The sequence below is a fragment of the Dendropsophus ebraccatus genome, chromosome 3 (assembly GCF_027789765.1).
Source record: "Dendropsophus ebraccatus isolate aDenEbr1 chromosome 3, aDenEbr1.pat, whole genome shotgun sequence".
NCBI lineage: Eukaryota > Metazoa > Chordata > Amphibia > Anura > Hylidae > Dendropsophus > Dendropsophus ebraccatus.
In genome coordinates this window covers 10,261,333-10,285,568 of record NC_091456.1, presented here as the reverse complement: position 1 = coordinate 10,285,568, position 24,236 = coordinate 10,261,333, and the positions used below count along the sequence as shown (strand labels likewise).

General features: G+C 45.5%; 1 protein-coding gene across 1 annotated transcript; it reads left to right on the top strand.

Moving 5' to 3' along the window:
• The first annotated feature begins 618 nt into the window (after positions 1–618).
• Positions 619–20,424, top strand: B3GNT4 (UDP-GlcNAc:betaGal beta-1,3-N-acetylglucosaminyltransferase 4). The gene is made up of 3 exons (XM_069964000.1): positions 619–890; positions 16,919–16,986; positions 19,226–20,424. Exon 3 carries the CDS (start codon positions 19,253–19,255, stop codon positions 20,345–20,347), a length of 1,095 nt encoding a protein of 364 aa, XP_069820101.1. The 5' UTR covers positions 619–890; positions 16,919–16,986; positions 19,226–19,252; the 3' UTR covers positions 20,348–20,424.
• The last annotated feature ends 3,812 nt before the right edge of the window (positions 20,425–24,236 follow it).

Sequence of the window (24,236 nt, the reverse complement as noted above, 5' to 3'; positions counted from 1 at the left end):
ATTAGCAAATTATTATTGAAAAACTGACGTTTTTTTCCCGACACGCTAAAATCACGATAAACGAGAATATAACTCTTTTGTGTTCATCATTCGCTCATTTACGAACTCTTTTGAACGCTAACAGGGCTTTTAGACAGTAATGGCTGCGTGTTGGGTTATTTTGTGGGTGCACCATATTACACTGGGATACAAGCTTCATTCCATTGTATCACAGGGTCACCTCTCCATCTTCATGTGTATAATATGTGTGTTGTATATGGTGGTTACCATGAACTGATGAATTATTATGGGCTGAACTGATGTATAGCACGGTCCATGAGGATTTTGGCGCCTACACTGTGAGAACAGCGTCTTATATAGAGCATGCGGCAGCCGGTGCGGTCCATAGAGGAGGGCTGCGTCTTTGTGTGGCGGATGCCGCGCTGTGTGACAGGTGGTCGCCCCCTCTCCCTATTAACATGCAGGGCAGGCAGCTTCTCCTCACAGACACCGGCCGCCTCCATTGTGCGGCCCCTCTGTAGTCCCGGGCGGTCAGGAGGTTGCTAGGAGCAGCTGTTTCTTCACACACTGAGGCGGCGGAGCTGTGACTGGTCTCCACGGGCGGGAGGGCGGGCGCATCCCACACTCTCCGGCCACTCAGGGGTTAATCCGTCCAGGCTTACACGGCGTCCTCTGCCAGCCATCTCCACGGTGACTGCTATCTAAGAACGGAGCCGCCTCCGGGGAAGTTCCCCATCTCTCTCTCTCACACACACGGCAGCGAACATGCGGAGGAGCCGCTCGGGAGACACCGGGAGCCGCCTCATCTCATAGCCGGGTTACCGGGACAACGGCCGCCGCCTGCTCCAGGGTCATCCAGCAGCAGCAGCATCCTGCCCGGGACTGACAAGGTAACGAGCCGGGACACCGGAGACTGCAGAGCCGGAGAGACTGCTGCAATGCACCGGACCAGGGGGCTGCCATTGTGTGGATGCACAGGAGGGTGTATATATATATATATATATATATATATATATATATATATATATATATATATATATATATATATATATATATATATATATATATATATATATATATATATATATATATACACACAGTTATAAAGGTTGTATGAGAAGTTTTATACTGTTTTATCTATAGTATTATATATACATATATACTAATATATATATATAATTTATTTATTTTCTTTAAATACTATAGATAAAACTTCTCATACAACCTTTAGAATTGTTTAGAGCATATATATATATATATATATATATATATATATATATATATTACACACACAGTATATTATACTATAGATAAAACATCTCATACAACCTTTATAATGGTTTGGAGGAGATATATACAAATAGATAGCTAGAGGTGTGTGTGTGTGTGTATATATATATATATATATATATATATATATATGCTCTAAACAATTCTAAAGGTTGTATGAGAAGTTTTATCTATAGTATTTAAAGAAAATAAATAAATATAATTTATATATTATATATAAAATTAGTGTGGCCTCCACTATGGGGGTTGTGACTGAATCTTCCCTGGATTATAAGCCTGTTTGTCATGGAAAGTTGGGCACAACCTTTGTGATCACCAGCGCTGCTTGTCATTGGCGCTAATGTTCATCGCCGTCCATGGTTGATGTTCCATAGACATTTGGGGCACTTTCACACTTAGGGAGTCCATGGTGGATCTCACTTTGTGATTTTTGCAGGAAATCTGCTGCGGTACTCTGTAACGCTACAGTCAATGGCCCCGAATGAAAATAAGCTGCAAGAATGTAGCTAAAACCATAAAAATGGGTACTCAAGTGAAAAAGTGTTTTTTTTTCCAAATCGGCTGGTGTCAGAAAGTTATACAGATTTGTAAATTACTTCTATTTGAAAATCATAAGTCTTCCAGTACTTATCAGCTGCTGTATTTTCTGTCCAAGAAAATTATAACAAATCCACAGGGTCCAGAGATCAGATCTTCACATCAACAACTCCCCAGTCCAAAGCCAGTGAGTTACACAATTTGCTTTTAAGGGGTTATCCAGCGCTACAAAAACATGGCCACTTTCTTTCAGAGACAGCCCCACTCTTGTCTCCAGGTCAGGTTCGGTTTTCAATTAAGCTTCATTCACTTCAATGGAACTGAGTTACAAAACCGAGTTACAAAACCTGCACCCAAACTAGAGACAAGAGTGGTGCTGTCTCTGGAAGAAAGAGGCCATGTTTTTGTAATGCTGGATAACCCCTTTAAAGTTGGTGGACAGCGTCACTGTCACTTTTAGGGTATATTCACACGAACGGGCTCTCAGCGAGATTCTCGCTGCGAGCCCGGCAGGTCCTGGCAGTTCCCACACACTACATACTTGCTGCGGTCTAAACGACCGCAGCGAGTATGTAATTATACCGCCCTTAACCCATTCTGCTCCTGCCCGGCTCCCCCGCTGTAAGCAGCATACTTTACCTGTCCTTGCTGCACGGGTCCGGCGTCCTGCTCTCCTGTCCGGCCAATTAGTGTGTTGCCCAGCCGCAGCCACTGATTGTCCGGGCGGGAGAGCAGGACGCCGGACCCGTGCAGCAAGGACAGGTAATGTATGCTTTTACAGCGGGGGAGCTGGGCGGAGCAGAAGGGGTTAAGGGCGGTATAATTACATACTCGCTGCGGTCGTTTAGACCGCAGCAAGTATGTAGTGTATGGGAACTGCCAGGACCTGCCGGGCTCGCAGCGAGAATCTCGCTGCGAGCCCGTTCGTGTGAATATACCCATAGAGCAGAAAGAAGACACCAACAAGTGTTACATAGGTATATATCATATGTGCAGCATCTTAGTTTGTGGATGGTGCGGAGAACCCCACATAGAGTGGGGGGGGGGGGGGGGCGACAATATCTCCTTAAACAGGAGTTGTGCAAATGGCTCAGCCCAGAAGTGCACTGCTTACACACCCATGGGAGATACGCAAACAGCACAGCTTCTATGTTTGTGTGACGCCAGGTAAACCCTTAGGATATGCCATAAGTGCCCCACATGGGTATACCCCTTTGAGCCTTTCCTGATATGTTTTATGGCGCGTTTACACAGACAGATTTATCTGACAGATCTTTGAAGCCAAAACCAGGAACAGACTATAAACAGGGATCAGGTCATAAAGGAAAGACTGGGATCAATCCTCTTTTCAAATCCATTCCTGGCTTTGGCTTCCAAAATCTGTCAGATAAATCTTTCTGTGTAAACGCACCCTTACTTTGCTCTCTTCCATAAACAGCGCCACTCTTGTTTTCAGGTTGTTTGTTGTATTGCAGCTCTGTTCCATTTAAGAGAATGGCGCCCAGCTGTAATACCACACAGAGCCTGGACAGGTTTCTCTAATCGTAGAGTACCCCTTTAATTGTCCTGTATCACTATAGGTGCCGTAATACCACCCACCCAGTGCCCCCCCTTTTCTCGGACAATGTGTTACCGTACACAGGGGAATGCATCATAGCAATAAATAGGGTTGTTGTGGATAGCAAACATGGGGGATGTACAAAGAGAGAAGTCTGCAAAAAAAAAAACGTGTACATGCCTGGCCTCACACCTATTGTGTGTAATATCATGTTCATTACATGTTCCATCTCCTCTATGTGTGTATATTGTAGCAGAAGCCTACATCAGATCCCTGCTGGTGTGGATTTCAATCAGGGTGGACGGGCAGCCTCGTGTGGTGGCTTCACATTACTTAAAGGGATATTCCCATCTCAACTAACATTACTTTACTTGTAGGTCTCATCAAGTTAAATATTTTTGCAAATACAATTGTTAAGCAAACTTGCCTTCTCCTTTTTTCCTTCCCATGTTGACAGATCACTGCTTAGGTTAGTAACTGGTCTGGTTGGAGTGTATGTATATGCATACAGTATGTATATAGCTATAGTGAGGGTAAAAACACAAAAAAACAAATAATATAGTATATATATCTTCACCATACATTACATGTATGTCTGTCTCTATAATCAGTCCAACCGCTGCTTTTAGAGCAGAGTGGGGGTCCATAACTTGGACAACGATCTGTCAACAATGGGAGGGAAAGGAGAAGCATATCAGAAGAAAAGTCTGCTAAATAAACGTCTTTGCAAAAATATGCAACGAGTCCTACAGTTTAACCAAAAATTGTTGAATTGAAACTGGGCTAAAAGGGGTTTTCCAGCGCTACAATAACATGGCCGCTTTCTTCCAGAGACAACCCAACTCTTCTCTCCAATTTGGGTGCAGGTTTTGCAACTCAATTCCATTGAAATAAATGAATTACAAATTAGTTACAAACCGCACCTGACCTGGAGACAAGAGCGGTGCTGTCTCTGGAAGAAAGCGGCCATGTTATTGTAGCGCTGGATAACCCCTTTAATAAATCCCCCCCCATTAATTATTAGGATTAGTTTATGTGCACCCACCGTGAGGGACGTCATTGTAAGTAAGTTATACAAATCACCAATATACACTTATTACGGGAAATGCTTATAAAGTGCTTTTTTCCGCTGCACTTATTACTGCATCAAGGCGTCACTTCCTGGATAACATGGTGAGGTCACTTCCTGGATAACATGGTGAGGTCACTTCCTGGATAACATGGTGAGGTCACTTCCTGGATAACATGGCGATGTCACGACCCGACTCCCAGAGCTGTGCGGGCTGTGGCTGCTGGAGAGGATGATGGCAGAGGGATGCTCAGTGTTCCTCCAGTGCCCTGTGTCCCCCTGCCATCATCCTCTCCAGCCATATGCCATCATCCAGGAAGTGACCTCACCATGTTATCCAGGAAGTGACATCACCATGTTATCCACGAAGTGAAGCCTTGATGCAGTAGTAAGTGCAGGGAATAAAGCACTTTATAAGCATTTCCCGTAATAAGTGTATATTGGGGATTTGTATAACTTTTTTTGGGGGGGGGGGGGCCCATACAATACTTTAATAAAAATTTTTGACGGACTTCTCCTTTAATGAATCCAACACAGGTGACCCTCGGCACTACCTTGCATGAATAGTCAGTCTCACTGCTGCCAGTGGTGCTCTTACAACAAAGTAGACAGTGTCGTCAATGCAATTCAACTCCCAAGATAGACAGTGGAGGCACTCACCGATTGTAGCAAAATATAGATAAGCTTTATTCCATCATTTGGCAATAGACTTATAGCGGATGAGTTTCAGGCTACAGCTGTTTTGCACGTCAAAGCGTGCTTTGTCGCAGCCCTTAATGCTCACTCTCATCACAGAATGTGCGGACCGTAAAGCTGCACAGCAAACTTGCAGATCTCCCGGCAATATGATGCTGCGAGTGCCGAAAGTATTTAAATCCTTGCAGGACTGTACTGACGCAGCTACACGGCTGTATCAGTACAGTCCTGCGAAGATTTAAACATTTTTGGCACTGCCACAGAGTCCCCTGTGCAGCTTAATGGTCCACACCTTCCTTGATTCACGGGAACGTCTGCGTGAGGCCTTACTACTGGACAGATTTAGATTATCGGCTTAGTACCCCCTCCCCACAGTTTTGTGGCTTCCTCTCTTTCAGAAGTCTTGGTCTATCTCCAACTTACATAAAAATCTCATGAACATTACATATAAGTGGGAATAATCTCCATGGCACTGTAGTGACACAGTCATGCAACCGCTCCAACCGATAATCGTTTCTTGTAATAGCTCATGCTGAAAGGCAACGATCAGCCGACGTGCGTGATAACGATGGTGGCGGTCTGCTGCAGCCACTCCTATTGCACGATGCAACAGGCAGCAGACCGCCTCTGCTCTCCTCTATGGGCCCACTGGATGATCTAACCATCTTCCAGGAAGCCCCTCCCGCAGCGCCCCCCGCTCCTCCCTGGCTGATGTCTGTACGTGTAATAGCACAGTGGGGAACGAGGAGGAAGTGAGCTCGGACCTGAGAGGTCGGCGCTCGCTTGCTCCTAATATTGTGCCATGTAATAGGGCCCTTAGGAAGAATGATACCTGAGCCACATGAGAAGCTCTTCTTGCAGCTTCAGGCAGTTTTCATCTTAAATAGCACATATAATAAACATGAGAGCAGACGGCCCGTCTTCCAACAATCAGAGGATGGTTGCATGTTTTATATATAAGTTACCACATCCCATACAGACCACAGTCTAGAGAGAGGAATGGAGGATCACTACAGCATCCTGTGCTGAACTATTCTCTATGGGGGTTTTCTGTTCCCTGTGAGACATCAGCCTGTAGTGGTGGTGGCAGCACTGGACCGGGAGCAAGCACAAGGGTAAGTATGTGTTTTTATATATTTTATTTGTTAATGCTGCCCTTGCTCAGGTTAAAGGGAAACTATCAGCAGGTTGGACACATCTAACCGGCTGATATGTCCCTATTGTGCATGGTGCACTGAAGATGAGTATAAGTCTCTTACCTTCATCCTCTGCCCTGTTCCCGTACAGTCTGTAGTGTAATCCTGTGTCCGGTAAGACAGTTTCCTCCCAGAATCCTGCGTCATTATGATGCCGGGAGCACCAAGAGTGTTTGAACCTTCAGGGACTGTGCCGATACAGTCGTGCGGCTATACCAGTACAGTCCCACAAAGATTTATGTGTAATTTGCTTTAATTGACACGAAGTCAACAATACAGTATCACATTGCAACAAAAAGTAGAGCAGCTGCATAACGCAAAGCTGTACAATAGAGGCGGTGTCGTAACTAGAAAAAGATATATAGAGGTACTGCAAAGGGGTGCAATAAAATGTGCTTGCAGTATAGAATGTAGACACCTAAGCGTCATAGAAAATGAACAAGAGGGTACAGGTTAAAGGGGTTATCCAGCGCTACAAAAACATGGCCACTTTTCCCCCTACTGTTGTCTCCAGTTCAGGTGTGGTTTGCAATTAAGCTCCATTTACTTCAATGGAACTGGGTTTGAAACCCCACCCAATCTGGAGACAAGAGAGGGGGAAAAGTGGCCATGTTTTTGTAGCGCTGGATAACCCCTTTTAAGTTGCTAATAGTTTCTGTGTAGAGACGTACTTTCCAATGTCGGTTTTATCTAAATATGAAAGAGAGGGGGGAAAAGGCAAAGATGTCAACACTTTCGTCACTCCTGTTATCATGTATTACTATGACACCCGGAGTTCTGAAAGCTATGACCGTGCAGCCTCAAAGTCCGCAGCTTCCGCAATTCACGGAACCTGTGCATGAGGTCTTAAATTGGCGATTACATGCTATCTTTAGGTTGTGTTTTCTTTTTTTCCTTTCAGTAGCAGCGTGCTGTAGGTATGTAGGTTTTTCTCCCATAGGCCTTCATCAATCTTTTACAGGTTTTTTTTTTTTTTGGCATAAAAAAAACAACCAAAAAAGAGCATGCACTTCTGCTTTGTTGCAGAGCAGGGCGACTTGTTATCATTTTACCACTATTTGATCTTTGCTAAGCGACGCCAAATAAAGCTGTGAATGTTATCACGTTACCGTAGATCTCTTGGCTGTAATATGCTGCCCTGTAATACAGACGCCTATATTCCTGGTAGCCAAAATAGCAGGACATATATGAGGTTTTTCCTCTTAGGAACACCTGAGACACAGAATTAATCCACTGTGTCCGTTCACCACTTCTGTTAACCAAGTGGCACTAATGTTTTTGCCTGTTATTCATCCTGTCCACATGCATTGCCGGTTTTGGGAATACAGAACTTTTTTGCCATGATCAGTGAGCGCCTCTGATATCTGTCTTTGAATGGAAACTACAGGTGAAAAATTTACAGTACTAAAGATGCAAAGTATGCACAAGCCAAACAGACAGAAATGGCTGCACATCGCACCCATGGCTGACACGAAAGCTTATTCAGCTACATTTAAAACCAACATCAGAAGTTAGTATATAATTTGGCCAAACCATATTGCCTCATGTACCACGTGCAGGTCTTATGATACACATGAGTCCCTAACCAAAAAACATCACTGTGCCGGTCAGGGCCGATTCCAGGGTTTCTGCCGCCTGAGGCAAACCTCAGGCGGCCGCCCCGAGTAATGGCCGGCATGCGACCCCCGCCCCCTTCCCCCCGCAGCCAGCTGCTCACCTGTCCCATGCTGCAGCCGGCCCGCGCTCTCCGCTGTCTCCACATCCCGTCAAGTCCCGCAACGTCACCCTGCAGCTGTCACGGACCTCCAGGCTGTGGTGAGTGAGTGGGGTGATCGGGTCACGCGGGGCAGCCCTGCGCGACCCGATCACCCCAGCGCGTCCCCCACCGACCCCGGGCACTCACCACAGCCTGGAGGTCCATGACAGCTGTAGGGTGACATCGCGGGACCTGACGGGATGTGGAGAGCGCGGGCGACAGGACAGGTGAGCGGCCGCTGTCATTTTTTTTAAGTGATACTTAACAAAAATGACAGCAGGGGGGACATAATGCCGCCCCCTGCCGGACCTCAAAATCTGCCGCCTGAGGCGGAAGGCTCATTCCGCCTCATGGCAGAAGCGGGCCTGGTGCCGGTCAGCGACCACAATCCCCTCAAAATGTGCGCAAACAGAGAAAGGGGGCCACGGAATGGCCCTGCAACCCTATTGTCACAGGACCAGACCCTAAAGGGCCCCCCCGAACCCCGCAGGCGCCACCGGCAGAAAAAGTGGACGCCAAGCAACACAAGTGTGAACAAGCTCTTACCTCTCTCCATTCCTCTGCAGGTAGAATGGGGGAATACTAGGAGGTCCTCCCCTTATGTACACAGGTGCTTCAATAAAGATGCAAAGCACTTCAATATCTCTGCAATCCACTTATCAGCCGGCTGCCTTATAACTGACTGCCGCTCCTCCCCGCGTGCTGGGAAAAGCTGGAACCAGTCCTCGCAAAAGGGGAGAAGTTTCACAAGACTGGATCCAGCTTTTCCCAGCACCTGGGAAGGAGCGGCAGTGAGTTATAAGGCAGCCAGCTGATGAGCGGATTGCAGAGATATTGAAAAGCTTTAGTATTACTGTAACTTTGCTCATCTCTAATGGAAAGGAGCACAGATCTGTGTAATATGCTAAAGATTACTCATTTTTCTTTGTGCGTATTTTTGTGGCGTTTAGAGAACTTGTCAGTTCCCTTTGGTGAAAATGAATGTGAACTGGGCTATGCTGACTGGTAGATAACAGACGTGGTTGGACGTTTTTTTTTGTTTTTTTTTAACATGCCGCCTGGCTAGAAGGCTTATTGCACCTGAACAGCACTGTATTTAGGGGAGAATATGATTACTTGGGAGGGGGCGACAGGTGGAGTGCCTGCAGATTCATAATACAATTGGATATACCCTTAGCTGAGTCTAAATACATTGGATAACTGTTAAATAAACAAGTATTACTCCTATACCTATACATGAATATTTGTCTATAGCACTTATAGATGTAAAGGTGCACATACACTTTACATTAAAGCTGGCCAAAACAGCTGCTGCTGGTGGGTTTGCCTGATACTATAAGGTGGCCTTAAAGTGTACCTGTCATTTTAAAACACCTTTGGCATGTTAAACAGGAGTCCGTGGAGCCTCGGTTGCGAGTCTCAAAACACGGGATAGCCAGATATCTCTAGCCTGTTGCCACGGGGTGCCTCCATGATAGGCCCTTAAGTCCCACTCGGTTGCGAGTATTGGAACATAAATAGGAAAACACCAGGGTGGCCCCTTTTTGTCAATGTCTAACGCAAGGTGCGAGTATTGCGATCATGACAAGGGCTTGCTAAGGCATCCATCCACAGACAGTCGTTTCGGGGTATTTGCCCCTCGTCAGTGTGGAGTAGGATTCTGGCTAGTTGGGGCAATGACAAATCAACAAAACACAGTAATCACTGAGGTCAAGGAGAACAGTGAAAAAACTCCAATGAAGTACTCAATCAAGAGTCTCCACTGATGCCCCCAAAAATTTAAATATGCAAAACAGGAGTCCGTGGAGCCTCGGTTGGGAGTCTCAAAACACGGGGAATAGCCAGATATCTCTAGCCTGTTGCCACGGGGTGCCTCCAAGATGGGGAGAGCACCACACCACCCTGATAAATAGCCCCTTAAGTCCCACTTGGTTGCGAGTATTGAAACATAAATAGGGAAACACCAGGGTGGCCCCTTTTTGTCAATGTCTAACTCAAGGTGCGAGTATTGCGATCATGACAAGGGCTTGCTAAGGCAGGCTTCCACCCACAGACAGCCGTTTCGGGGGTTTTGCCCCTCGTCAGTGTAGAGTAGGATTCTGGCTAGTTGGGGCAATGGCAAATTGACCAACAAAACACAGTAATCACTGAACTCAAGGAGAACAGTGAAAGAAATTCCAATGAAGTACTCAATCAAGAGTCTCCACTGAGGCCCCGTGGCAACAGGCTAGAGATATCTGGCTATCCCGTGTTTTGAGACTCGCACCCGAGGCTCCACGGACTCCTGTTTTGCATATTTGAATTTTGGGGGGCATCAGACTCTTGAGTACTTCATTGGAATTTTTTTCACTGTTCTTGAGTTCAGTGATTACTGTGTTTTGACTTTTGGCATGTTAGAAAGAGTGTCCTGGTCCGCTCCCTGCTCTGTGTCAGTGAGAGTCCAGCTCTGTAGACTAAAGCCCCTATTCCACGGGCCGACTGAGGGGGGCTGCCCAGGTGATCGCTAGATCATCTGGGCAGACCATAGAGGTTAGTGGCGGTCTGCTGCCATCGCTCCTATTCCACTGAGTTCTATTGAAGTGAATGGAGCTCAGTTGCAAACCAGAGAGAGTGGTGCTGTCTCTGGAAGAAAGCGGCCATGTTTTTCTAAAGGTGGATTACTCCTTTAAGGTTCGATGCACATTGTGCCTCTGCTGTATGTTTAGCAAAGGTTCTGGTATGTACGAAAAATAATATATAATAAATTAACATGAGCTATAGCCTCAGCGTCCCATATCGGGTACATGGTAGCCGAGCATACACGCTGCTACATCACCCACTTGGGGACAAAGGACCCCTGTTTTTGTGATCGGTGGGGTTCCCAATGGTCAGACCCCCACAAGGCATTATAGTATCATCTATACTGTGATAAGTTTTCATTGTGGAATGACACCTTTTAGCTCTCAAAGTTCTATTCGGAAGCCTGGTTAGCTGACAGTAGATGATTTTGAACAAAACACAATGCAGAATGCATTATACAACATTTTATAAATGGTTAAAGTCATGGCTGGAAAACAGAATTAAACAAGAACATCAGATAATACAAGGTGAGGTGATAATCCAAAAACAAGGGGGAGACTGAGTCCGAGTAATGAATGTAGTGTGAACAAGTCAGGATGGAGGTCACCATTCCTCAACATCTGCATCTCACCCAGCAGGTAGGGCCATACCAGGGGGATAACGCCCGGAGAGACCATCGCCTTTTCAAATCAGGGGTCTTTGGGGATAGCTTAAAGGAGAAGTCCGGCAAATTTTTTTATTAAAGTATTGTATCGCCCTTAAAAGTTATACAAATCCCCAATATACACTTATAACGGGAAATGCTTATAAAGTGCTTTTTTCGCTGCACTAACTACTGCATCAAGACTTCACCTCAGAAAGTGAAGCCTTGATGCAGTAGTTAGTGCAAGGAAAAAAGCACTTTATAAGCATTTCCCGTTATAAGTGTATATTGGGGATTTGTATAACTTTTGGGGGGCAGTATAATACTTTAATAAAAAATTTTCACTGGACTCCTTTAAAAGGGTAAAATGTAGAAACTTCTGAGTGTCATAGTGGCCAAATTCTAGGTGCTAAACACCCCAATGGTTGTTAAATGGGGACTCCAGCAATTTTCTTTCTTTCAAATTAACTGGTGCAAGAAAGTTCTATAGATTTGTAATTTACTTCAATTTAAAAATCTCCAGTCATCCAGTACTTATCAGCTGCTGTATGTCCTGCAGGAAGTGGTGTATTCTCTCCAGTCTGACACAGTGCTCTCTGCTGATACCTCTGTCCATGTCAGGAACTGTCCAGAGCAGGAGAAGTTTTCTATGGGGGTTTGCTGCTGCTCTGGACAGTTCCTGACATGGACAGAGGTGGCAGCAGAGAGCACTGTGCCAGACTGGAAATAATACACCACATACAGCAGCTGATAAGTACTGGAAGACTGGAGATTTTTTAAATAGAAGTAAAAGACAAATCTATATAACTTTCTGACACCAGTTGATTTGAAAGATTTTTTTTTTTTTTTTTTTTGCTGGGGTTTCCCTTTAAAAATCAATTGGCATTACTTGGAGAGGGACCAGTGTATATGGATTTATAGAATATCCGTGAGCCAGCCATCAGCTTCTGCCTGTACTTGGGCAAACAGAGAAATTACTTTGTCCTTTTACTTTGTGTGGGCGTGCCAGAGTTTGGACCTTCCAGCAATCTGACACTGGTCACCTTTTCGGAGGGTATCAGTTAGTCGGGAAATCCCTTCAAAAGTCAGTATACAGTAACCAGTTTATGATCCAATTAGCAACATAAAAAAAGGGAAGAAGATGTGCAAATTTCATCCACCGCAGGACTAGTGTGTAGATGGAGAGAAATAGTCACCTGGAAGCAGGAACGACTTCTGTGCTTGATGTTTAATAGGTGACATATTAGCTGCCAGATTATGGAGACAAATATTTAGTAATATTTGTCTATAAAAGTAAGTAAAAGCCTATTCCAGGTTTCTTGCCCAGTGATGTGAAGGATAGAAGAGGCCACAATAGCCTTCCTGTCCCTAGGTTGCAGGTTTAGAGGAAATGTTTTACATACAAGTAATAAATGTGGTGAGGTATTCTTGATCACATTCACTTGGCCCACAGTGTTCTGACACAGCGCTCTCTGCTGCCACCTCTGTCCATGTCAGGAACTGTCCAGACCAGCAGCAAATCCCCATAGAAAACCTCTCCTGCTCTGGACAGTTCCTGACATGGACAGAGGTGGCAGCACTGTGTCAGACTGGAAAGAATACACCACTTCCTGTAGGACATACAGCAGCTGATAAGTACTGTTATCTGGATTTTTAGGTCATGTCTTTAATCAAGACGATGTCGGCTGATCGTTGATTTAAAACAAGACCTATTACACAAATTAATTATCGTCCGAAACGGACCGTATTAGGCCAGGTATGGTCGATAACTACTTTGTGCAATAGTGCCCTAAGGTCGAGAGCTTAGCAGTTGATCGGTTCTGTCTAGCCAGTACAGCTATACAAAGCACTAATGTGGGAAGCTGACTTCTGGTGAAGCCTTGCTGTCACTGTGTAAGATTGCCTGGTAGGAAATGTTGCAACCTGTCTGCTACAATGTTGCATAAAATCCATGTCAGGAATCTGTCCATGTCAGGAACTGTCCAGAGCAGGAAAGGTTTTTCTATGAGGATTTGCTGCTGCTCTGGACAGTTCCTGACATGGACAGAGGTGGCAGCAGAGAGCACTTTGTCAGACTGGAAAGAATACACCACTATCTGAAGGACATACAGCAGTTGATAAGTACTGGAAGATAGGAGATGTTAGAACTAAATTAAAACTTGGTTATATATTGGTTTTGGGAAGCACAATTGTACCGGATTCATGAAGGTAAAGATACCCTGTAAGTACACAGTTGTGAGCAGGGTAGTAAGAAGGCGGGTGATGAAGTGTTTTGATCCTCTTCTGTACCTAACCTTTAGACCAGGGGTACTCAACAACTTTTAGTGAAGGTCCACTTACCGGGGTCTATTGTCAGGTGAAGGTCCGAGCTGAACATCAGTAGGAAACGTGTTTTGTTATTTTTCACAAACGTTTTAACTATTTACATACAGAATTGCTGCTTATTAGCAGGAAAACTGGCATTTTTTTCTCTCTCAACAGCCCTTTGATATTAGATACAAAGGGGGTGACTGCCCTGGTAGTATAGCCCCCCTGTGCGCTCTCCCCCAGTAGTGTATAGCCCCCTGTTGCTCCCTCAGTAGTATATAGCCCCCCTGTGTGCTCTCCCCCTGTAGTATATAGCCCCCTGTGAGCTCTCCCCCTGTAGTATATAGCCCGCCCTGTGCTCCCCCCAGTAGTATATAGCCCGCCCTGTGCTCCCCCCAGTAGTATATAGCCCGCCCTGTGCTCCCCCCAGTAGTATATAGCCCGCCCTGTGCTCCCCCCAGTAGTATATAGCCCGCCCTGTGCTCCCCCCAGTAGTATATAGCCCGCCCTGTGCTCCCCCCAGTAGTATATAGCCCGCCCTGTGCTCCCCCCAGTAGTATATAGCCCGCCCTGTGCTCCCCCCAGTAGTATATAGCCCGCCCTGTGCTCCCCCCAGTAGTATATAGCCCGCCCTGTGCTCCCCCCAGTAGTATATAGCCCGCCCTGTGCTCCCCCCAGTAGTATATAGCCCGCCCTGTGCTCCCCCCAGTAGTATATAGCCCGCCCTGTGCTCCCCCCAGTAGTATATAGCCCGCCCTGTGCTCCCCCCAGTAGTATATAGCCCGCCCTGTGCTCCCCCCAGTAGTATATAGCCCGCCCTGTGCTCCCCCCAGTAGTATATAGCCCGCCCTGTGCTCCCCCCAGTAGTATATAGCCCGCCCTGTGCTCCCCCCAGTAGTATATAGCCCGCCCTGTGCTCCCCCCAGTAGTATATAGCCGCCCTGTGCTCCCCCCAGTAGTATATAGCCCCTGTGAGCTTCCCCCAGTAGTATATAGCCCCCTGTGCTATCCCCAAGTAGTATATAGCCCCCCCTGTGAGGTCTCCCCAGTAGAATATAGCCCCCCTGTGCTCTCCCCAAGTAGTATGTAGCCCCCCTGTGAGGTCCCCCCAGTAGTATATAGCCCCCCTGTGCTCTCCCCCTGTAGTATATAGCCCCCTGTGAGCCCTCCCCCCAGTAGTATATAGCCCCCTGTGCACTATCCCTCTGTAGTATATAGCCCCCTGTGCACTATCCCTCTGTAGTATATAGCCCCCTCTGAGATCCCCCAGTAGTATATAGCTCCCCCAGTAGTATTTAGCCCCCCTGTGAGCTCCCCCAGTATTTAGCCCCCCAAGTAGTATATAGGCCCCTGTGAGCTCCCCCCAGTAGTATATAGCCCCCCTGTGCACTCTCCCCCCAATAGTATATAGCCCCCCTGTGCACTCTCCCCCCCAATAGTATATAGCCCCCCAGTGCACTCTCCCTTTATAGATGGCCCCCTGACAAAAAAAAAACAACAACCCACAACTCACCTAGCACCTCGTTCCCCGCTGCGCCTGTCTTCTCTTTTTTTTTGTAGGCCCGGCCCCCGGCTGATACGCGCTCTGTAGGGATGTCCCGGGGATTCCCAGCAGAGCGCGCACCAGTGACCTCAGTGTACGCCGCTGGCCTGTACTTCCCGGAAGTTCAGGCCAGCGGCACACACTGAGGTCTGTGGTGCGCGCTCTGCTGGGAATCCCCGGGACATCCCTACAGAGCGCGTATCAGCTGGGGGCCGGGCTGACACTGCCCCCAGCCCCACAGGCGTACTGACATCTAAGGACCGTACGCCTATGGGGCGGGAGGCAGTGCGGTGGGGAGCGGGACCTCCTAACCGCCCCGGATCCGGTCTGTCCCGGGCGGTTAGGAGGTCTGACCAGGGGTCCAGACAGCTGGCCTCGGGTTCGGACCACGGTCCGCCAGTTGAGGACCCCTGCTTTAGACCATTAGGGCCAAGGGTAGTGTTGAGCGAACCTGACAAAATGTTTGGGTTCTGCAGCGTTATTGTAACCCGAACACTCAGCCATTGATTGCCTGGGTGTTCGCTAGATCGTCCGGGCAGTCCATAGCATATAGCACCGTCTGCTGCCGACGCTCCTATTCCACAGAGCGACAGCAGCAGATCGCTACTATATGAGTCGTTGGTTTTTCAACATGTTGAAAAACCAACGACTGCAACGATCAGCCGACATGAATAATGTCGGCTGATCGGTGCCTTCTATTCCACGGGACGATTATCGTCTGAATACGGCCGATAATCGTTCAGTGGGATAGGGTCTTAAGAATTATTTCCATATTCACCAAAACCGGCTAAAAATATGGACTAAAAAGCCAGAAGCGCCTGACTACTTGAGCTTGCAGGATAAGTCAGTAGCAGGTTATAATAAAAAACACAAAATGCAAAGAGTTGCAAGTTTGAGAGAGACCACATTACTACAAGAATACTGTAGTGTCGAAATGTTGCAATAGTGAGACAATGGGTTCAGTAAGGAAGGGATTCTGGGGAAAGTACAGTTCTAGGCTCGGGGAACTGTGTGTGCTGAGAATGTAATAAGTGGCATCCGGGATCCCCACAAATCTGAGGTTGCTTCTGCAGCTTATGTTTTCCATTAATTGGAGAATTGTGAGTTTCATAGTTGGATGCACGGAGGAGATGGGTGACTTTGAGCCATTCAGGGGTCTAATACACACATTATTTGAGCTTTGTTGAAAGGGTATGTGCACACTGAGGAAAAGGTGAGGAATTGGCTCTTATTTCAGCTTAAAATTCCTCCCGTAAAATATATACAGAGCAATGTCCCATTGTGTTCAATGGGATTTCCACTCTGTTGTTCACACTGCAGAATTTCAGAGCAGAAATTTCTGCCGCAGATCTGCTTTCTGCCCAAAGAAGTGACGTGTCAATTCTTTGGGCGGATTCTGCTAGAGGAATCCTATAGAAGTCAATGGAGGCTAAAATTCTGCTTGATTTCTGCTCAAATTCTGCTCCTATTCTGCCAGAGCTAAATAGACAAGGAATTTCAAGCAGAAAACTTTCCTCTACAATTCCTCAGTATGCACATACCTGTATATGTATATATACCTACATATTGTTCAATATGGACACAAGCAAGAGTATAGTAGTTTTTTTTTTTTTTTTTAATGATATCTATTCTGTAGATTGGATAACTGAACAATGTATTATTCTGTCACATAGATGGATGTAACTTCCGTTTTTCAGGCCATTGAGAAAACCTTGAGAACTATTAATATGAGTATTAACCAAGCTTCCTTGTGTTCTGTTACAGATTGGCCTATTTGCCCATGCCAGTCAGGACAAGAGAAAAACAATGAGAAACTGGCTTTAGAGCAAGAGGTATGTATGACATCAAATGAGAGAATCGTGAGGATTGGCCTTAAGATGGCTCCAGGCATTGCATTATGGTCCGGCTCAAAGCTGTAAGAGTAAAAAGCTACGTAAAACCATGTCATTACTGCATCTGGGTCATGTGATCCCCGATCAGCCGCCATCTTGACTGCACTCCCATGATGCATCTGCACAGTGTCACATGGGCAGCTAGAGCCAGGACCATCTATGCCTGCTGCATGGACGGTGTAATAATCCTTATCTCTATAATATATGTAAATATGCTCAGAGACAGCAAGTATACAGACAAGGAGGCTGTACTGTCATCAGTTCCATTATGACCCCAGGAATCTGCACCCCGATGACTCGTAGCTCGGGCGTGACGACAGGTTCCCTTTTTTCGAATACCGAAGTCCCCTAGTGCACAGGGCATAGAGTGAAATCAGTCTGACCAATGTAATTTCTGAGTGCTTAGCTGTTCGCAATGCAACTCCAGAGAATGTAGTCATTGAGAAAATATGAACTGTCCTTTTAACTACATTTTTTATACATTATTATGTATTAAAGAGGAACTCTGGAGAAGATTTTTTTTTTTTCTTTTTTTCAACTGGGCCCAGAAGCTTATACATATTTGTAAATTATTCTATTTAAAAATTCATTCCCAGTCTTCCAGTACTTATCAGCTGCTGTATGTCCTACAGGAAGTGGTGTATTCTTTCCAGTCTGACACAGTGCTCTCTGCTGCCACCTCTGTCTATGTCAGGAACTGTCCAGAGCATTAGCAAATCCCCATAGAAAACCTCTCCTGCTTTAGACAGTTCCTTTTAATTGTAAATGCATGGGATCTTTATGGAGAACAATATTTTCACTTATTCCCTTTAAAAAAACAAAACTATTAAGGCTCTGTTCACACTTTGAACACTCTGCATCACACTTTGAACACTCTGCATCACCATTTCCATTAGATTGGATGGGAGGAATAGTACTGCGTGCATCCCCTTTGCTTTCCATTCTAATCATAGACACCATTTTCTATAGTAGCCACCAAGCAGGTGTGAACAGAGCCATTTACTGGTAGAATATGTACACTTACAGAAGTGTTTTCCTTGGCTGAATTCATATACAGTAAAACCTTGGATTACGAGCATAATTTGTTTCAGGAAGGTACTTGTAATCCAAACCACTCATATATCAAAGCAAACTTTCTCATAAGAAATAATTGAAACAAAAGCTATTGGTTCCACAACCCAAAAATAAGGAAGGTGAGGTGTTCTGTATCAATAAAGACTGTATCAGTGAAGAAGGGGTTAATCAGTTAACGTGTAACTGTTTTTTAATTATTATTATTTTTTTTTTTTTGCAGAAATCAATAGTACGGGCGATTTTAAGAAACTTTGTAATTGGGTTTATTAGCAAAAAAAAAAATGCATTTTTATCTTCAAAAAGCAGTTTGAAGCTCTCCCCCTGTCTTCATGGTTTTCTATGGAGAGGGGAGGGGTGGAGGGAGATGAGGCACCAAAAGAGCACAACAGAGTTCATTTACAGCTACATCACCGTGTTATCTCCTCTGAAGTCAGCACTGACCTCTGAATACCGTGTTTCACACAGCTTCCATTGTGTAATCCTTTGTTCTCTGCTCTCTGCTGGTGACTAATCTCCCTCCTCCCCTCTCCATAGGTTACACAGGGCCCGACTGATGTAAAAGAGTCGAGATTTCCTGATAATGAGCAGTGGATGAAAGAGAGGACTTGGGGAAAGTCTTTTTGAATGCAGATAATGGCATATTTGCCTAATAAACCCAATTACAAAGTTTCATAAAATCACCTCTACTATTGATTTCTTCAAAAGAAAAACAAAAAAAAAAACCCCACAACTTTAAATCTCCACCCAGACACAACTCCCCAGGTGGCTGCAAACCTTCTGGGGCTGGTACTAGTGCCGCCTGCATGGAGCAGCTATCAGTGAAGGGGTTAATTCAGGGCTCAGAGGGAAGCAGCAGTGACGCGGGCGGGCACCAGAGGAGAGCCGGAAGGCGTCCGATCACCGGCAGAGTTTATTAGGTAGCAGTGGCTTTCCACCCAGTACAGTATCAGGATAAAGACACAGGGCTATGCTCCTATTACCAAATTTTGCTTGTTTACAAAGTTTAATTTTTTTTTTATAATTCTTAGCTTGTCATACAAAACTCTCCTAAACCAAATTACTTGTAATCCATGTTGTCACTGTCTATATTTTGTTTATTTTACAGGCAAATCCTTCATATCTCTGCACAGAGATGGTTCTACGGCTGCGAAGTCTTGTGCTTTATATCTTACTTTTGTCAGTATTTGGGCTTTTTATCTACTTTTACAAAGACCCTAAATCAGAGGTTGACCCCATTGTTCTCAGTAAAGCGGAAACACAAAAACAAGAATTTGTCTTCTGGGCTCCTCCATCGAAAAAGGTCATCCAGTGTTCTCCCAATACATCTATCCTTAATGGTTCCTCGACCTTTCCTGAACTGCATCGCCTATTCTTGATGTACAGACATTGCAGGAACTTCTCAACCCTTATTGAGCCCAAGCAATGTGAGAAAGACAACTTTTTGTTACTGGCCATAAAGTCTCTCCCTATTAATATAGATAGGAGAATTGCTATAAGAAATACCTGGGGGAAAGGGAAGGAATTCCAGGGAAAGAAGATTAAGCTGGTTTTCTTACTTGGGAAGACTGAGACCAACACCCCGACTCAGTCACTGGACCAGCTCTTATCTTACGAACACAAGGAATTCCATGATATCATCCAATGGGATTTTATAGACAACTTTTTTAACCTCACCCTTAAGGAGCTTCATTTTTTGAGATGGTTTACAGAGAGATGTTCACACACCGGCTTCGTCCTCAAAGGAGACGACGACGTCTTCATTAATACTTACAATATCGTGGAGTTCCTTCAGGAGATGGATGCGGAACGGGACCTTTTTGTCGGAGATGTGATCAGCAGAGCCATTCCCATTAGAAACCATAAAGTAAAATACTTCATCCCGCTAGAAATGTACAACCAGAGTCATTATCCTCTATATGCCGGAGGAGGTGGCTACCTGATGTCCAGAAGGACTACCCAACGTCTCCTTAGCGCCGCTGAGACCACGGATCTCTTCCCCATAGATGACGTCTTTGTCGGCATGTGCCTTGAAAAGATGAACGTGACTCCGCAGTTTCACGCAGGTTTTAAAACGTTCGGTATCCGTAAACCGGTGGATCCGTTTGATCCATGTTTGTACCGAGGGCTAATGGTCGTGCACAAATTAAATCCTACAGAAATGTGGATCATGTGGAGTTTAGTGAATGATAAAGGGATGCACTGTGCACACTCCAAAAAGTCTTTGTGAGCTCTAAACACTTCGGTGATAATCATCGTCTTTAAGAATGCAAACGACAAATAAATGTGTCTATAGATTTGCAAATAGTACTGCCTGAAGTGCTTTATTTAGGTAAAAAAGAAAACATTATGGGAGGTGTGGGTCATATCCAGGCGGAGCTTCATATGTAATGCATCCCTAGTTAAAGGGGTTTTCTGATGTAAAAATACGGGTTCCCTATCCACAGAATCGTACCATCCGTTTGAGAGTAAAACCTTAGACTGCATTCCCACGTTCCGTGATCCTGACTGATCACGGACGTGGAATGCATGTAACGGAGTCCCCCTGCGCCCGGACAGCATCTGTAATTAGATGCTGGGAGCGGGGGAGACTGTATTCATAAGCGCCGCGCTGTAGTAACAGCACTACGCGGCTGATTCAATACAGTCTCCCCCGCTCCCAGCATCTAATTACAGATGCTATCCGGGCGCGGGGGACTCCGGTACATGCATTCCACGTCCGTGATCCGTCAGGATCACAGAACGTGGGAATGCAGCCTAACTGGTCGTGTCTTTTAAAATGTGCTCAGTGCTCTGTGCCCCAGGTCTGCGACGCCTCTCCTTTCTCCCTCTCCACCCTCATTATTAGGACTGCCCCCAGGCAGGATCTCTATTTATCGCTAGTCTAAACCTGTCTCCACAGCACTGGTGCAGTTTAGACTAGTGATGTATAGGAGAGGACCTGCCCGGTCGTTCCTAATGAAGATGGAGAGGAAGGACGGAGAGGCGTCGTAGACCTGGGGCACAGACGCTCTAGATCACACCAGTATGACACTGTGCTGTAGATTAAAGGGTCATTTTTTTGCTCTAACCCAGGCACATTATAAAAGACACGACCAGTAAGGATTTACTCTCATGAAATGGGTGGTACTAGCGGTTTGGTGGGGTGGGTTGGTCGCTTTACAGGGCTTGTTTAGTTATAGAAAAAAAGTAGCTGCTTTCTTCCAAAAACTGTACCACTTGGTTCAAGTGTGGTATTGCCGCTCAGTTCCTTTGACGTGATTGGAGCTGGGGTTCAATACCGCACACAACCATCAGACAGGTGGTGGATGTTTCTTTGGAAGAAGGGGCCATTTCTTTCCAGTCCTGGATAGTCCCTTAAAAAACCGTGGGAAGTACCATTATATGACTTTTTGTAGGATAGGCCCACATTTTGTCACTGCTGGGGGGGGGGGGGGGGGGGGAGGATGCAGCCTCTGTATTGGGACTACAATGGTTCTGTAATTCACGCAGCTGTTTATAGTACCATAGCTCATCCTTATGTAATGTAATGGGATTGAGCCGCTATATGGCCATGCTAGCATGGACATCACTGTGCTAGTTACCACAGTGAAGGTTCGCAGAGCCTAAGCCATTTTTGTTAAATGGTGGTCAAACCCCACAGATTGAACACTGATGGCTGCCGATGTAATCTTCCGGAAAACCTTTTTCTGGATTTCACACTGGACAATGGGGGAGATTTATCAAACATGGTGTAAAGTGAAACTGGCTCAGTCGCCCCCGGCAACCAATCAGATTCCACCTTTCATTTTCCAAAGAGTCTGTGAAGAATGAAAGGTGGAATCTGATTGGTTGCTAGGGGCAACTGAGCCAGTGTCACTTTACACCATGTTTGATAAATCTCCGCCAATATGTTTTAAAAACACTTAAATATGCAAAACACTCCGTGCAACATAATTCTGAATGTAGGAGAATCTTCTGTCAGTATTCAGTGCGGAAGCAGTCGTTCATCATTGCATCTGTCGGCAAGAGGAGACTGGTATCTGTTAGCTTGGTCACCATTGTCCATATGTTTGTATCACACTGCCGAATATTGTTAAAAATTGGAATTTTATAAATCAATATTTCTGGAGGTTCAATAAACGTCTTTTGTGGAAGATGTGGAGGTGTTTCTTAAAAAAAAAAAAAAAAAAAGCTAAAGCAAAAATATTTTATACAACAAAAGCTCTGACCTTATTGTACATATTGTGGAAAATAAGAAAATCTAACTAATAATAACACATGCATATAGGACATAGGGAACCTTGGCTCTCCAGCTGTTGCAAAACTACAACTCCCATCATGTCTGGACAGTCAAAGCTAAAGATTTGTTGACACGTAGAACACATATGTGCCCACACATGTTGAACTCATGCAAGGGGGAATCTGTTTAGGTAAAATATGTTGGATCATCCTGAAGACTAACAATTCATTTCATACATCCTCTTCCCCCAGTTGTGAGATGCTGCTTTCTGCTAAAGACATGAAAAACTGAATATTGTGTGACATAATGAATGAAATCAAAAAGATACGTCTGACATGATCTGCCCAAAGTAAAGCCACGGTGGTTTGCATCCATAAAGTTGTTTATTTTATAGGCGATCCATTATGTTGTTTAGAAGATTGTATCCATTCAACTAACGCTACTCATCCAACTATAACATTTTCAGAGGGTATCAACCTGTGTTAAAGGGATTATCCAGGGAAAATCTATTTCTTTCAAATCAACTAGTTTCAGAAAGTTATATAGATTTGTAATTTAATTCTATTTAAAAATCTCAAGTCTTCGAGTACTTATCATCTGTTGAATATACTGCAGGAGGTGGTATAATCTTTTCAGTCTGACACAGTGCTCTCTGCTGCCCCCTCTGTCCATGTCAGGAACTGTCCAGAGCAGCAGCAAATCCCCATAGAAAACCTCTCCTTCTCTTGTAGTTCCTGACATGGACAGAGGTGGCAGCAAAGAGCACTGTGTCACACTGGAGAGAATACACCACTTCCTGCAGGACATACACTCACCGGCCACTTTATTAGGTACACCATGCTAGTAACGGGTTGGACCCCCTTTTGCCTTTAGAACTGACTCAATTCTTCGTGGCATAGATTCAACAAGGTGCTGGAAGCTTCCTCAGAGATTTTGGTCCATATTGACATGATGGCATCACACAGTTGCCGCAGATTTGTCGGCTGCACATCCATGATGCCAATCTCCCGTTCCACCACATCCCAAAGATGCTCTATTGGATTGAGATCTGGTGACTGTGGAGGCCATTGGAGTACAGTGAACTCATTGTCATGTTCAAGAAACCAGTCTGAGATGATTCTAGCTTTATGACATGGCGCATTATCCTGCTGAAAGTAGCCATCAGATGTTGGGTACATTGTGGTCATAAAGGGATGGACATGGTCAGCAACAATACTCAGGTAGGCTGTGGCGTTGCAACGATGCTCAATTGGTACCAAGGGGCCCAAAGAGTGCCAAGAAAATATTCCCCACACCATGACACCACCACCACGAGCCTGAACCGTTGATACAAGGCAGGATGGATCCATGCTTTCATGTTGTTGACGCCAAATTCTGACCCTACCATCTGAATGTCGCAGCAGAAATCGAGACTCATCAGACCAGGCAACGTTTTTCCAATCTTCTACTGTCCAATTTCGATGAGCTTGTGCAAATTGTAGCCTCCGTTTCCTGTTCTTAGCTGAGCGGAGTGGCACCCGGTGTGGTCTTCTGCTGCTGTAGCCCATCTGCCTCAAAGTTGGCCGTACTGTGCATTCAGAGATGCTCTTCTGCCTACCTTGGTTGTAACGGTTGGCTATTTGAGTCACTGTTGCCTTTCTATCAGCTCGAACCAGTCTGCCCATTCTCCTCTGACCTCTGGCATCAACAAGGCATTTCCGCTCACAGAACTGCCGCTCACTGGATGTTTTTTCTTTTTCGGACCATTCTCTGTAAACCCTAGAGATGGTTGTGTGTGAAAATCCCAGTAGATCAGTAGTTTCTGAAATACTCAGACCAGCCCTTCTGGCACCAACAACCATGCCACGTTCATAGGCCCTCACATCACCTTTCTTCCCCATACTGATGCTCGGTTTGA

What these genes read in the sequence shown, in the direction of transcription:
- B3GNT4 (XM_069964000.1), top strand. Translation starts at nt 19,253, where the DNA reads ATGGTTCTACGGCTGCGAAGTCTTGTGCTTTATATCTTACTTTTGTCA.